Here is a 16840-nt window from a genome sequence, read left to right on the forward strand (position 1 = left end):
AGCGGAGGAAGAAGAGGAGGAGGGTGGTGGGAGGAGGAGGAGGAGGGTTGCGGGAGGAAGAAGAAGAGGAGGGAGGTGGAGGGTGCGGGAGGAGGAGGGTGCGGGAGGTGCGGGAGAAGGGAGGGGAGAAAGAAAAGGAGGGTAGGGAGGAGTGGCAGGGAGGAAGGAAGTGGAGGAGAGGGTGTGGGAGGAGGAGGAGGGGAGGGTGCGGGAGGAAGAGGAGAAGGAGGTGTGGAGGGAAAGAGGGAGGAGGAGGGCACCTCCTCCTCCCGCACCCTCCTCCTCCTCCACTTCTTCCTCCCGCACCCTCCACCTCCTCTTCTCCCTCCCGCACCCTCCTCTCCCGCACCCTCCACCTCCTCTTCTCCCTCCCGCACCCCTCCTCCTCCCCGCACCTTCCTCCTCCTCTTCTTCCTCCCGCACCCCTCCCCCTCCGCCACCTTCCTCCTCCTCTTCTTCCTCCCGCACCCTCCACCTCCTCTTCTCCCCTCCCGCACCCTCCTCCTCCCGCACCTTCCTCCTCCTCTTCTTCCTCCCGCACCCTCCTCCTCCCCTCCCGCACCTTCCTCCTCCTCTTCTTCCTCCCGCACCCTCCTCCTCCCCCTCCCGCACCCTCCTCCTCCCCCTACCGCACCCTGCTCCTCTCCATCCCGCACCCTGCTCTTCCCCCTTCCTCTCCTCATCCCCCTCCCGCACCCTCCTCCTCCCCCTCCTATTCTCCCTCCTCCTCCCCTCCCCACACCTTCCTTCTCCTCCTCTTCTCCCTCCCGCACCCTCCTCTTCTCACTCCCGCACCCTCCTCCTCTTCTCCTACCTCACCCTCCTCCTCATCCCCCTCCCACACCCTCCTCCTCCTCTTCTTCCTCCCTCCCCCTCCACACCCTCCTCCTCTCCATCCCGCACCCTCCTCCTCCCTCTCGCACCCTCCTCCCCCTCCCTCTTCATCCTCCTCCTGCACCCTTCTCCTCTTCTCCCCCTCCTCTTCTCCCTCCCGCACCCTCCTTCTCCCCCTCCCACACCCTCCTCTTCTCCCTCCGGCACCCTCCTTCTCCCTCCTCTTCTCCCTCCCGCACACTCCTCCTCCCACACCCTCCCCCTCCCACATCCTCCTCTTCTCCGTCCCACAACCTCCTCCTTCCCCTTCTCCATCCCACAACCTCCTCCTCCCCCTCCCGCACCCTCCCACATCCTCCTCTTTTTCCGTCCCACAAGCTCCTCATCCCCCTCCCGCACCCTTCTCCTCTTCTCCCTCCCCTCCTCTTCTCCCTCCCGCACCCTCCTTCTCCCCCTCTCAAACCCTCCTCCTCCTCTTCTCCCTCCGGCACCCTCCTCTTCTCCCTCCCGCACCCTCCTCCTCCCCCACCATCCCCCTCCCACATCCTCCTCTTCTCCGTCCCACAACCTCCTCCTTCCCCTTCTCCATCCCACAACCTCCCCCTCCCGCACCCTCCCACATCCTCCTCTTTTTCCGTCCCACAACCTCCTCCTCCCGCACCCTCCTCCTCCCACATCCTCCTCTTCTCCGTCCCACAACCTCCTCCTCCCCCTCCCGCACCCTCCTCCTCCCACATCCTCCTCTTCTCCGTCCCACAACCTCCCCCTCCCTCCTCCTCCCACATCCTCCTCTTCTCCGTCCCACAACCTCCTCCTCCCCCTCCCGCACCCTCCTCTTCTCCGTCCCACAACCTCCTCCTCCCCCTCCCGCACTCTCCTCCTCTTCTCCCTTCCGCACCCTCCTCCTCCCACACCCTCCTTTTGCTTTTATCTGCACTTTCCATAGGTCCCATCTGACCAATCAGGTTCCTACCTGCAGCACGAATGTACTGAGCCCCCTTCCCAGGCTGGAACTCCAAGTTATTGATGAGGGTCCCTACAGGCAAAGCACCAAGCGGGTGGGCGTCTCCCTCTTTAGCAGACACTACGAGAAAGAGATCATGTGATCACTGTGGCCTCACTGAGAGGGGGATCAAACGAGGCACCAGGGCCCAACTCACCCGCCATACGCCCGATGGGCTCCACCAACTCACACGCCATACGCCCGATGGGCCCCACCAACTCACCCGCCATACGCCCGATGGGCTCCACCAACTCACCCGCCATGCCCCACCAACTCACCCGCCATATGCCCGATGGGCCCCACCAACTCACCCGCCATACGCCCGATGGGCTCCACCAACTCACCCCCATACGCCCGATGGGCTCCACCAACTCACCCGCCATACGCCCGATGGGCTCCACCAACTCACCGCCATACGCCCGATGGGCCCCACCAACTCACCCGCCATACGCCCGATGGGCCCCACCAACTCACCCGCCATACGCCCGATGGGCTCCACCAACTCACCCGCCATTACGCCCGATGGGCTCCACCAACTCACCCCCATACGCCCGATGGGCTCCACCAACTCACCCGCCATACGCCCGATGGGCCCCACCAACTCACCCGCCATACGCCCGATGGGCCCCACCAACTCACCCGCCATACGCCCGATGGGCCCCACCAACTCACCCGCCATACGCCCGATGGGCCCCACCAACTCACCCGCCATACGCCCGATGGGCTCTACCAACTCACCCGCCATACGCCCGATGGGCTCCACCAACTCACCCGCCATACGCCCGATGGGCCCCACCAACTCACCCGCCATACGCCCGATGGGCCCCACCAACTCACCCGCCATACGCCCGATGGGCTCCACCAACTCACCCGCCATACGCCCGATGTGCCCAGAACTGGTTATAAGGTCCCCTTCCTGCATATTCTCTGTGGCAATGATCCAGCGCTTCCTCTTGTCCCCCGCTACCAGCGCAATGTCTGCCGATCTGTGGGGTACAGGGGGGCAATACGTCAGCAGGGAGTTGCACAGTATTGGGGTGCAGGACATACAGGCAGGGAGTGGCACAGTATTGGGGTGCAGGACATACAGGCAGGGAGTTACACAGTATTGGGGTGCAGGACATACAGGCAGGGAGTTACACAGTATTGGGGTGCAGGACATACAGGCAGGGAGTTGCACAGTATTGGGGTGCAGGACACATACAGGCAGGGAGTTACACAGTATTGGGGTGCAGGACATACAGGCAGGGAGTTGCACAGTATTAGGGTGCAGGACACACAGGCAGGGAGTTGCACAGTATTGGGGTGCAGGACATACAGGCAAGGAGTTGCACAGTATTGGGGTGCAGGACATACAGGCAGGGAGTTGCACAGTATTGGGGTGCAGGACATACAGGCAGGGAGTTGCACAGTATTGGGGTGCAGGACATACAGGCAAGGAGTTGCACAGTATTGGGGTGCAGGACATACAGGCAGGGAGTTGCACAGTATTGGGGTGCAGGACATACAGGCAAGGAGTTGCACAGTATTGGGGTGCAGGACATACAGGCAAGGAGTTGCACAGTATTGGGGTGCAGGACATACAGGCAGGGAGTTGCACAGTATTGGGGTGCAGGACATACAGGCAAGGAGTTGCACAGTATTGGGGAGCAGGAACTACAGGGGAGCAATGTGGGAATAATCCTGGGGTACACTGGGGGGCACTGACCTGCAGGGGTCGTACCGCACTTCTATCACCTTCTCCTGGAAGGGTCGGGGCTCCTGGCCGGGCACATAGTTCAGTCTCTGAAAATCCACCATGCGATACAGCTGCTTGTGCCCCCCGCCGATACCCCGCGTCCGGATCCTGCCTGTCGGGGGGGAGGGGACAGTTATACATGGGGGGGGACAGTAGGGGGCGCAGTTACTATAGCGATGCCAAGTACAAAGCATAACAGCCGCATCTCTCACTGGCACTGTGCCCTCTGTCCCCCCCAAAATCCTATAGTACAAACGTAGCCCTCTGTCCCCCCAAAATCTTATAGTACTTATAGTCCTGTATTTACCCCCCCAGAATCCTATAGTACTTACAGTCCTGTATTTACCCCCCCAGAATCCTATAGTACTTATAGTCCTGTATTTACCCCCCTCCCCCCCAGAATCCTATAGGCCTGTATTTACCACCCCCCAGAATCCTATAGTACTTATAGTCCGGTATTTGCCCCCGGAATCCTATAGTACAAGTGTAGCCCTGTATTTGCCCCCAGAATCCTATAGTACAAGTGTAGCCCTGTATTTGCCCCCAGAATCCTATAGTACAAGTGTAGCCCTGTATTTGCCCCCAGAATCCTATAGTACAAGTGTAGCCCTGTATTTGCCCCCAGAATCCTATAGTACAAGTGTAGCCCTGTATTTGCCCCCAGAATCCTATAGTACAAGTGTAGCCCTGTATTTGCCCCCAGAATCCTATAGTACAAGTGTAGCCCTGTATTTGCCCCCAGAATCCTATAGTACAAGTGTAGCCCTGTATTTGCCCCCGGAATCCTATAGTACAAGTGTAGCCCTGTATTTGCCCCCAGAATCCTATAGTACAAGTGTAGCCCTGTATTTGCCCCCAGAATCCTATAGTACAAGTGTAGCCCTGTATTTGCCCCCAGAATCCTATAGTACAAGTGTAGCCCTGTATTTGCCCCCGGAATCCTATAGTACAAGTGTAGCCCTGTATTTGCCCCCGGAATCCTATAGTACAAGTGTAGCCCTGTATTTGCCCCCGGAATCCTATAGTACAAGTGTAGCCCTGTATTTGCCCCCGGAATCCTATAGTACAAGTGTAGCCCTGTATTTGCCCCCGGAATCCTATAGTACAAGTGTAGCCCTGTATTTGCCCCAGAATCCTATAGTAAAGTGTACCCTGTATTTGCCCCCAGAATCCTATAGTACAAGTGTAGCCCTGTATTTGCCCCAGAATCCTATAGTACAAGTGTAGCCCTGTATTTGCCCCCAGAATCCTATAGTACAAGTGTAGCCCTGTATTTGCCCCCAGAATCCTATAGTACAAGTGTAGCCCTGTATTTGCCCCCAGAATCCTATAGTACAAGTGTAGCCCTGTATTTGCCCCCAGAATCCTATAGTACAAGTGTAGCCCTGTATTTGCCCCAGAATCCTATAGTACAAGTGTAGCCCTGTATTTGCCCCCAGAATCCTATAGTACAAGTGTAGCCCTGTATTTGCCCCCAGAATCCTATAGTACAAGTGTAGCCCTGTATTTGCCCCCAGAATCCTATAGTACAAGTGTAGCCCTGTATTTGCCCCCAGAATCCTATAGTACAAGTGTAGCCCTGTATTTGCCCCCAGAATCCTATAGTACAAGTGTAGCCCTGTATTTGCCCCAAACCATAAGGAGGATCCCCTATAGTACAAGTGTAGCCCTGTATTTGCCCCCAGAATCCTATAGTACAAGTGTAGCCCTGTATTTGCCCCCAGAATCCTATAGTACAAGTGTAGCCCTGTATTTGCCCCCAGAATCCTATAGTACAAGTGTAGCCCTGTATTTGCCCCCGGAATCCTATAGTACAAGTGTAGCCCTGTATTTGCCCCCGGAATCCTATAGTACAAGTGTAGCCCTGTATTTGCCCCCAGAATCCTATAGTACAAGTGTAGCCCTGTATTTGCCCCCAGAATCCTATAGTACAAGTGTAGCCCTGTATTTGTCACACAGGGGCACCCCGCTACAGGTACCCCACAGGCTTTCCTTACAGCAGGCTCAGAGGGGCAACCTGCCGGTGATACCACACAGAAAAGCCCTGTATGCCCCCTGCAGCAGTGCCCCCATGCCACGGATACTGGGGGGCCCCACACTAGCCACATGCTAGCCCATAACTGGTACTGACTCTGGGGCCTGCCGTGCCACATATGCTTCCTGGGAGCCCCACTAATGCAGCCCCCCTGCCTGAGAGAAGAGTCAGCGAGAGGATTCTGCCTGCCCCTTGCTGGGCTGTCCCCTCTGTGCCGGAGCTCCGCCCCTCATCCTACCTGTGTGGTCTCGGCCCCCGGTTTTCTTCACTCCAATGGGATTGATGGTGTACTTGGTTCTGGTCTTCCATGGCTTGATGTTGCTGAGGCTGGCAGTGGTGAGGAGGCCTCTAGAGGGCAGCGTCTGCAGTCGGGCACAGAGCAAAGGGTTAAATATGGGCAGTGCCAGGGTCAGACAAGGGGTGGAGCAACAGACCCTCCATCACTTTCTTTGGTCTGGTTTCCCTTTGCATGGGATTTAGTTCCCAGAAATAACACGCTGGGCAATTTTGTTTTTTTTCAGTTTTATTCTGCTGATATCTAGCAGGTAGGTCAGAGAGCGCACAGGATGCAGGTCATATTACTGCCAAGAGCTGACACTTAGTGAGAGGTGGGGTGGCGCTGGGGGGGAAACATGGGGCAATAGAGAGGAACCACCTGTGTCTCATTGGGTTGAACTTGACGGACTTTGGTTTTTTTTCAACTATGTAACTATGTGACCGTGTAACTCTGTGACCGTGTAACTATGTAACTATGTGACCGTGTAACTCTGTGACCGTGTAACTATGTAACTCTGTGACCGTGTGACCGTGTAACTATGTGACCGTGTAACTATGTAACTCTGTGACCGTGTAACTATGTAACTCTGTGACTGTGTAACTGTGTAACTCTGTGACCGTGTGACCGTGTAACTATGTGACCGTGTAACTATGTAACTCTGTGACCGTGTAACTATGTAACTCTGTGACTGTGTAACTATGTAACTCTGTGACCGTGTAACTATGTAACTCTGTGACCGTGTAACTGTGTAACTCTGTGACCGTGTAACTGTGTAACTCTGTGACCGTGTAACTGTGTAACTCTGTGACCGTGTAACTGTGTAACTCTGTGACCGTGTAACTGTGTAACTCTGTGACCGTGTAACTGTGTAACTCTGTGACCGTGTAACTGTGTAACTCTGTGACCGTGTAACTGTGTAACTCTGTGACCGTGTAACTATGTAACTCTGTGACCGTGTAACTCTGTGACCGTGTAACTCTGTAACTCTGTGACCGTGTAACTGTGTAACTCTGTGACCGTGTAACTGTGTAACTATGTGACCGTGTAACTCTGTAACTCTGTGACCGTGTAACTGTGTAACTCTGTGACCGTGTAACTATGTAACTCTGTGACCGTGTAACTCTGTAACTCTGTGACCGTGTAACTATGTAACTCTGTGACCGTGTAACTATGTAACTCTGTGACCGTGTAACTATGTAACTCTGTGACCGTGTAACTATGTAACTCTGTGACCGTGTAACTCTGTAACTCTGTGACCGTGTAACTGTGTAACTCTGTGACCGTGTAACTGTGTAACTCTGTGACCGTGTAACTGTGTAACTCTGTGACCGTGTAACTATGTAACTCTGTGACCGTGTAACTATGTAACTCTGTGACCGTGTAACTCTGTAACTCTGTGACCGTGTAACTATGTAACTCTGTGACCGTGTAACTATGTAACTCTGTGACCGTGTAACTATGTAACTCTGTGACCGTGTAACTATGTAACTCTGTGACCGTGTAACTATGTAACTCTGTGACCGTGTAACTCTGTAACTCTGTGACCGTGTAACTATGTAACTATGTAACTCTGTGACCGTGTAACTCTGTGACCGTGTAACTATGTAACTCTGTGACCGTGTAACTATGTAACTCTGTGACCATGTAACTATGTAACTCTGTGACCGTGTAACTCTGTGACCGTGTAACTCTGTGACCGTGTAACTCTGTGACCGTGTAACTATGTAACTATGTAACTCTGTGACCGTGTAACTATGTAACTCTGTGACCGTGTAACTATGTAACTATGTAACTCTGTGACCGTGTAACTATGTAACTATGTAACTCTGTGACCGTGTAACTATGTAACTCTGTGACCGTGTAACTCTGTAACTCTGTGACCGTGTAACTATGTAACTATGTGACCGTGTAACTATGTAACTCTGTGACCGTGTAACTCTGTAACTCTGTGACCGTGTAACTATGTAACTCTGTGACCGTGTAACTATGTAACTCTGTGACCGTGTAACTCTGTAACTCTGTGACCGTGTAACTCTGTAACTCTGTGACCGTGTAACTATGTAACTATGTAACTCTGTGACCGTGTAACTCTGTGACCGTGTAACTATGTAACTCTGTGACCGTGTAACTATGTAACTCTGTGACCATGTAACTATGTAACTCTGTGACCGTGTAACTCTGTGACCGTGTAACTCTGTGACCGTGTAACTCTGTAACTATGTAACTCTGTAACTATGTAACTCTGTAACTCTGTGACCGTGTAACTATGTAACTATGTAACTCTGTGACCGTGTAACTCTGTGACCGTGTAACTATGTAACTATGTAACTCTGTGACCGTGTAACTATGTAACTCTGTAACTCTGTGACCGTGTAACTATGTAACTCTGTGACCGTGTAACTCTGTGACCGTGTAACTATGTAACTCTGTGACCGTGTAACTCTGTGACCGTGTAACTCTGTAACTATGTAACTCTGTAACTCTGTGACCGTGTAACTATGTAACTATGTAACTCTGTGACCGTGTAACTCTGTGACCGTGTAACTATGTAACTATGTAACTCTGTGACCGTGTAACTATGTAACTCTGTGACCGTGTAACTATGTAACTCTGTGACCGTGTAACTCTGTGACCGTGTAACTCTGTGACCGTGTAACTATGTAACTATGTAACTCTGTGACCGTGTAACTATGTAACTATGTAACTCTGTGACCGTGTAACTATGTAACTCTGTGACCGTGTAACTATGTAACTCTGTGACCGTGTAACTATGTAACTATGTAACTCTGTGACCGTGTAACTATGTAACTCTGTGACCGTGTAACTATGTAACTCTGTGACCGTGTAACTATGTAACCGTGTAACTCTGTGACCATGTGACCGTGTAACTATGTGACCGTGTATGTAACTCTGACCGTGTAACTCTGTGACCGTGTAACTCTGTGACCGGGTAACTCTGTGACGGGTAACTCTGTGACCGGGAACTCTGTGACCGGGTAACTCTGTGACCGGGTAACTCTGTGACCTGACCGGGTAACTCTGTGACCGGGTAACTCTGTGACCGGGTAACTCTGTGACCGGGTAACTCTGTGACCGGGTAACTCTGTAACTCTGTGACCATGTAACTATGTAACTATGTAACTCTGTGACCGTGTAACTATGTAACTCTGTGACCGTGTAACTATGTAACTCTGTGACCGTGTAACTATGTAACTATGTAACTCTGTGACCGTGTAACTATGTAACTCTGTGACCGTGTAACTATGTAACTCTGTGACCGTGTAACTCTGTGACCGTGTAACTCTGTGACCGTGTAACTATGTAACTATGTAACTCTGTGACCGTGTAACTATGTAACTATGTAACTCTGTGACCGTGTAACTATGTAACTCTGTGACCGTGTAACTATGTAACTCTGTGACCGTGTAACTATGTAACTATGTAACTCTGTGACCGTGTAACTATGTAACTCTGTGACCGTGTAACTATGTAACTCTGTGACCGTGTAACTATGTAACCGTGTAACTCTGTGACCATGTGACCGTGTAACTATGTGACCGTGTAACTATGTAACTCTGTGACCGTGTAACTCTGTGACCATGTGACCGGGTAACTCTGTGACCGGGTAACTCTGTGACCGTGTAACTCTGTGACCGGGTAACTCTGTGACCGGGTAACTCTGTGACCGGGTAACTCTGTGACCGGGTAACTCTGTGACCGGGTAACTCTGTGACCGGGTAACTCTGTGACCGGGTAACTCTGTAACTCTGTGACCATGTAACTATGTAACTATGTAACTCTGTGACCGTGTAACTATGTAACTCTGTGACCGTGTAACTATGTAACTCTGTGACCGTGTAACTATGTAACTATGTAACTCTGTGACCGTGTAACTATGTAACTCTGTGACCGTGTAACTATGTAACTCTGTGACCGTGTAACTCTGTGACCGTGTAACTCTGTGACCGTGTAACTCTGTAACTGTGTAACTCTGTGACCGTGTAACTCTGTGACCGTGTAACTCTGTGACCGTGTAACTCTGTGACCGTGTAACTCTGTGACCGTGTAACTCTGTGACCGTGTAACTCTGTGACCGTGTAACTCTGTGACCGTGTAACTCTGTGACCGTGTAACTCTGTGACCGTGTAACTCTGTGACCGTGTAACTCTGTGACCGTGTAACTCTGTGACCGTGTAACTCTGTGACCGTGTAACTCTGTGACCGTGTAACTCTGTGACCGTGTAACTCTGTGACCGTGTAACTCTGTGACCGTGTAACTCTGTGACCGTGTAACTCTGTGACCGTGTAACTCTGTGACCGTGTAACTCTGTGACCGTGTAACTCTGTGACCGTGTAACTCTGTGACCGTGTAACTCTGTGACCGTGTAACTCTGTGACCGTGTAACTCTGTGACCGTGTAACTCTGTGACCGTGTAACTCTGTGACCGTGTAACTCTGTGACCGTGTAACTCTGTGACCGTGTAACTCTGTGACCGTGTAACTCTGTGACCGTGTAACTCTGTGACCGTGTAAACTCTGTGACCGTGTAACTCTGTGACCGTGTAACTCTGTGACCGTGTAACTCTGTGACCGTGTAACTCTGTGACCGTGTAAACTCTGTGGACCGTGTAACTCTGTGACCGTGTAACTCTGTGACCGTGTAACTCTGTGGACCGTGTAACTCTGTGACCGTGTAACTCTGTGACCGTGTAACTCTGTGACCGTGTAACTCTGTGACCGTGTAACTCTGTGACCGTGTAACTCTGTGACCGTGTAACTCTGTGACCGTGTAACTCTGTGACCGTGTAACTCTGTGACCGTGTAACTCTGTGACCGTGTAACTCTGTGACCGTGTAACTCTGTGACCGTGTAACCTCTGTGACCGTGTAACTCTGTGACCGCTGTAACTCTGTTGACCGTGTAACTCTGTGACCGTGTAACTCTGTGACCGTGTAACTCTGTGACCGTGTAACTCTGTGACCGTGTAACTCTGGTGGACCGTGTAACTCTGTGACCGTGTAACTCTGTGACCGTGTAACTCTGTGACCGGTAACTTGGACCGTGTAACTCTGTAACTATGTAACTCTGTAACTCTGTGACCGTGTAACTCTGTGACCGTGTAACTATGTAACTATGTAACTCTGTGACCGTGTAACTATGTAACTCTGTGACCGTGTAACTCTGTGACCGTGTAACTATGTAACTCTGTGACCGTGTAACTCTGTGACCGTGTAACTATGTAACTCTGTGACCGTGTAACTCTGTGACCGTGTAACTCTGTAACTATGTAACTCTGTAACTCTGTGACCGTGTAACTATGTAACTATGTAACTCTGTGACCGTGTAACTCTGTGACCGTGTAACTATGTAACTATGTAACTCTGTGACCGTGTAACTATGTAACTCTGTGACCGTGTAACTATGTAACTCTGTGACCGTGTAACTATGTAACTCTGTGACCGTGTAACTATGTAACTATGTAACTCTGTGACCGTGTAACTATGTAACTCTGTGACCGTGTAACTCTGTAACTCTGTGACCATGTAACTATGTAACTATGTAACTCTGTGACCGTGTAACTATGTAACTCTGTGACCGTGTAACTATGTAACTATGTAACTCTGTGACCGTGTAACTATGTAACTATGTAACTCTGTGACCGTGTAACTATGTAACTCTGTGACCGTGTAACTCTGTAACTCTGTGACCGTGTAACTATGTAACTATGTAACTCTGTGACCGTGTAACTATGTAACTCTGTGACCGTGTAACTCTGTAACTCTGTGACCGTGTAACTATGTAACTCTGTGACCGTGTAACTATGTAACTCTGTGACCGTGTAACTCTGTAACTCTGTGACCGTGTAACTCTGTAACTCTGTGACCGTGTAACTATGTAACTATGTAACTCTGTGACCGTGTAACTCTGTGACCGTGTAACTATGTAACTCTGTGACCGTGTAACTATGTAACTCTGTGACCATGTAACTATGTAACTCTGTGACCGTGTAACTCTGTGACCGTGTAACTCTGTGACCGTAACTCTGTGACCGTGTAGTGACCGTGTAACTCTGTGACCGTGTAACTCTGTGACCGTGTAACTCTGTGACCGTGTAACTCTGTGACCGTGTAACTCTGTGACCGTGTAACTCTGTGACCGTGTAACTCTGTAACTATGTAACTCTGTAACTCTGTGACCGTGTAACTATGTAACTATGTAACTCTGTGACCGTGTAACTATGTAACTCTGTGACCGTGTAACTCTGTAACTCTGTGACCGTGTAACTATGTAACTATGTAACTCTGTGACCGTGTAACTCTGTGACCGTGTAACTATGTAACTATGTAACTCTGTGACCGTGTAACTATGTAACTCTGTAACTCTGTGACCGTGTAACTATGTAACTCTGTGACCGTGTAACTATGTAACTCTGTGACCGTGTAACTATGTAACTCTGTGACCGTGTAACTCTGTAACTATGTAACTCTGTGACCGTGTAACTATGTAACTCTGTGACCGTGTAACTATGTAACTCTGTGACCGTGTAACTATGTAACTCTGTGACCGTGTAACTATGTAACTCTGTGACCGTGTAACTCTGTGACCGTGTAACTCTGTGACCGTGTAACTATGTAACTCTGTAACTCTGTGACCGTGTAACTATGTAACTATGTAACTCTGTGACCGTGTAACTCTGTGACCGTGTAACTATGTAACTATGTAACTCTGTGACCGTGTAACTATGTAACTCTGTGACCGGTGGTAACTATGTAACTCTGTGACCGTGTAACTATGTAACTCTGTGACCGTGTAACTATGTAACTCTGTGACCGTGTAACTATGTAACTCTGGTGACCGTGTAACTCTGTGACCGTGTAACTCTGTGACCGTGTAACTATGTAACTATGTAACTCTGTGACCGGTAACTATGTAACTATGTAACTTCTGTGACCGTGTAACTATGTAACTCTGTGACCGTGTAACTATGTAACTCTGTGACCGTGTAACTATGTAACTCTGTGACCGTGTAACTATGTAACTCTGTTGACCGTGTAACTATGTAACTCTGTGACCGTGTAACTATGTAACTCTGTGACGTGTAACTTGTAACTCTGTGACCGTGTAACTCTGGACCGTGTACTCTTGACCGTGTAACTATGTAACTATGTAACTCTGTGACCGGTGTAACTATGTAACTATGTAACTCTGTGACCGTGTAACTATGTAACTCTGTGACCGTGTAACTCATGTAACTCTGTGACCGTGTAACTATGTAACCGTGTAACTCTGTGACCATGTGACCGTGTAACTATGTGACCGTGTAACTATGTAACTCTGTGACCGTGTAAACTCTGTGACCATGTGACCGGGTAACTCTGTGACGGGTAACTCTGTGACCGGGTAACTCTGTGACGGGTAACTCTGTGACCGGGTAACTCTGTGACCGGGTAACTCTGTGACCGGGGTAACTCTGTGACGGGTAACTCTGTGAACCGGGTAACTCTGTAACTCTGTGACCATGTAACTAGTAACTCTGTGACCGTGTAATATGTAACTCTGTGACCGTGTAACTATGTAACTATGTAACTCTGTGACCGTGTAACTATGTAACTATGTAACTCTGTGACCGTGTAACTATGTAACTCTGTGACCGTGTAACTCTGTAACTCTGTGACCGTGTAACTATGTAACTATGTAACTCTGTGGACCGTGTAACTATGTAACTCTGTGACCGTGTAACTCTGTAACTCTGTGACCGTGTAACTATGTAACTCTGTGACCGTGTAACTATGTAACTCTGTGACCGTGTAACTCTGTAACTCTGTGACCGTGTAACTATGTAACTCTGTGACCGTGTAACTATGTAACTCTGTGACCATGTAACTATGTAACTCTGTGACCGTGTAACTCTGTGACCGTGTAACTCTGTGACCGTGTAACTCTGTAACTCTGTGACCGTGTAACTATGTAACTATGTAACTCTGTGACCGTGTAACTCTGTGACCGTGTAACTATGTAACTATGTAACTCTGTGACCGTGTAACTATGTAACTCTGTGACCGGGTAACTCTGTGACCGGGTAACTCTGTGACCGGGTAACTCTGTGACCGGGTAACTCTGTGACCGGGTAACTCTGTGACCGGGTAACTCTGTGACCGGGTAACTCTGTGACCGGGTAACTCTGTGACCGGGTAACTCTGTGACCGGGTAACTCTGTGACCGGGTAACTCTGTGACCGGGTAACTCTGTGACCGGGTAACTCTGTGACCGGGTAACTCTGTAACTCTGTGACCATGTAACTATGTAACTCTGTGACCGTGTAACTATGTAACTCTGTGACCGTGTAACTATGTAACTATGTAACTCTGTGACCGTGTAACTATGTAACTATGTAACTCTGTGACCGTGTAACTATGTAACTCTGTGACCGTGTAACTCTGTAACTCTGTGACCGTGTAACTATGTAACTATGTAACTCTGTGACCGTGTAACTATGTAACTCTGTGACCGTGTAACTCTGTAACTCTGTGACCGTGTAACTATGTAACTCTGTGACCGTGTAACTATGTAACTCTGTGACCGTGTAACTCTGTAACTCTGTAACTCTGTGACCGTGTAACTATGTAACTCTGTGACCGTGTAACTATGTAACTCTGTGACCATGTAACTATGTAACTCTGTGACCGTGTAACTCTGTGACCGTGTAACTCTGTGACCGTGTAACTCTGTGACCGTGTAACTCTGTGACCGTGTAACTCTGTGACCGTGTAACTCTGTGACCGTGTAACTCTGTAACTATGTAACTCTGTAACTCTGTGACCGTGTAACTATGTAACTCTGTGACCGTGTAACTCTGTGACCGTGTAACTATGTAACTATGTAACTCTGTGACCGTGTAACTATGTAACTCTGTGACCGTGTAACTCTGTGACCGTGTAACTATGTAACTCTGTGACCGTGTAACTCTGTGACCGTGTAACTATGTAACTCTGTGACCGTGTAACTCTGTGACCGTGTAACTATGTAACTCTGTGACCGTGTAACTCTGTGACCGTGTAACTATGTAACTCTGTGACCGTGTAACTCTGTGACCGTGTAACTCTGTAACTATGTAACTCTGTAACTCTGTGACCGTGTAACTATGTAACTATGTAACTCTGTGACCGTGTAACTCTGTGACCGTGTAACTATGTAACTATGTAACTCTGTGACCGTGTAACTATGTAACTCTGTAACTCTGTGACCGTGTAACTATGTAACTCTGTGACCGTGTAACTCTGTGACCGTGTAACTCTGTGACCGTGTAACTATGTAACTCTGTGACCGTGTAACTATGTAACTATGTAACTCTGTGACCGTGTAACTATGTAACTCTGTGACCGTGTAACTATGTAACTCTGTGACCGTGTAACTCTGTGACCGTGTAACTCTGTGACCGTGTAACTATGTAACTATGTAACTCTGTGACCGTGTAACTATGTAACTATGTAACTCTGTGACCGTGTAACTATGTAACTCTGTGACCGTGTAACTATGTAACCGTGTAACTCTGTGACCATGTGACCGTGTAACTATGTAACTCTGTGACCGTGTAACTCTGTGACCGTGTAACTATGTGACCGTGTAACTATGTAACTCTGTGACCGTGTAACTCTGTGACCATGTGACCGGGTAACTCTGTGACCGGGTAACTCTGTGACCGGGTAACTCTGTGACCGGGTAACTCTGTGACCGGGTAACTCTGTGACCGGGTAACTCTGTGACCGGGTAACTCTGTGACCGGGTAACTCTGTGACCGGGTAACTCTGTGACCGGGTAACTCTGTGACCGGGTAACTCTGTGACCGGGTAACTCTGGTCACAGGACACCGAGCAGCAGGACAGAGGGGATAATAAGGACAGACTTACCTGAGAGAAGAGAAGGGGGCTCACACTGTGGGAGGAGACAGCTAATGCACTGAAGGCACGTGCCAGGGCACACAGCGCCATCTTGTGTGAAGATATGGAGGTGCCTACAGGAAACGCAAACAATTCACTCACCTACAATATACACACACCCTCCTACTGCCCCAGCCTTACCCATAAATACCCTTCCCAATATATCCCTTGCCTGCCCCCACCCCCCAATATATCCCTCCCCTGCCCCCCAATATATCCCTCCCATGCCCCCGCCCTACCCAATATATCCCTCCCCTGCCCCCGCCCTACCAATATATCCCTTCCCTGCCCCCGCCCCCCAATATATCCCTCCCCTGCCCCCCAATATATCCCTCCCATGCCCTCCCCCAAATATATCCCTCCCCTGCCCCCCCCAAATATATCCTTCCCCTGCCCCCCCCCAAATATATCCTTCCCCTGCCCCCCCCAAATATATCCCTCCCCTGCCCCGCCAAATATATCCCTCCCCTGCCCCCCCCAAATATATCCCTCCCCTGCCCCCCCCAAATATATCCTTCCCCTGCCTCCGCCCTACCCAATCTATCCCTCCCCTGCCCCCCCCCAAATATATCCCTCCCCTGCCTCCGCCCTACCCAATATATCCCTCCCCTGCCCCCGCCCCAATATATCCCTCCCCTGCCCCCGCCCCCCAATATATCCCTTCTAAGTTTTGCCCTACAGGTGGCTACACACATGGCGATTTCCGATCTACAAGGTTGTACAATTGGCCACACACCGTCACTCACCGACTCGCCCTACGCGCACCGACTCGCCCTACGCGCACCGACTCGCCCTACGCGCACCGACTCGCCCTACGCGCACCGACTCGCCCTACGCGCACCGACTCGCCCTACGCTCACCGACTCGCCCTACGCGCACCGACTCGCCCTACGCTCACCGACTCGCCCTACGCGCACCGACTCGCCCTACGCTCACCGACTCGCCCTACGCGCACCGACTCGCCCTACGCTCACCGACTCGCCCTACGCGCACCGACTCGCCCTACGCGCACCGA

At 50.4% G+C, this 16840-nt stretch overlaps 1 protein-coding gene across 1 annotated transcript in view; it reads right to left on the bottom strand.

Annotated features, from left to right (window-relative positions):
* mrpl2 (mitochondrial ribosomal protein L2) overlaps positions 1-15966 on the bottom strand; it is a gene marked incomplete in the record, with an annotated part of 18034 nt that extends 2068 nt beyond the window's left edge. The window contains 5 exon segments of the mRNA NM_001102946.1: positions 1809-1918; positions 2708-2823; positions 3546-3687; positions 5849-5972; positions 15796-15966. Of these exon segments, the coding sequence (NP_001096416.1) occupies positions 1809-1918; positions 2708-2823; positions 3546-3687; positions 5849-5972; positions 15796-15876 (573 nt within the window).
* Positions 15967-16840: the final 874 nt, after the last annotated feature.

This window comes from Xenopus tropicalis, chromosome 5 (genome assembly GCF_000004195.4).
Source record: "Xenopus tropicalis strain Nigerian chromosome 5, UCB_Xtro_10.0, whole genome shotgun sequence".
Lineage (NCBI taxonomy): Eukaryota > Metazoa > Chordata > Amphibia > Anura > Pipidae > Xenopus > Xenopus tropicalis.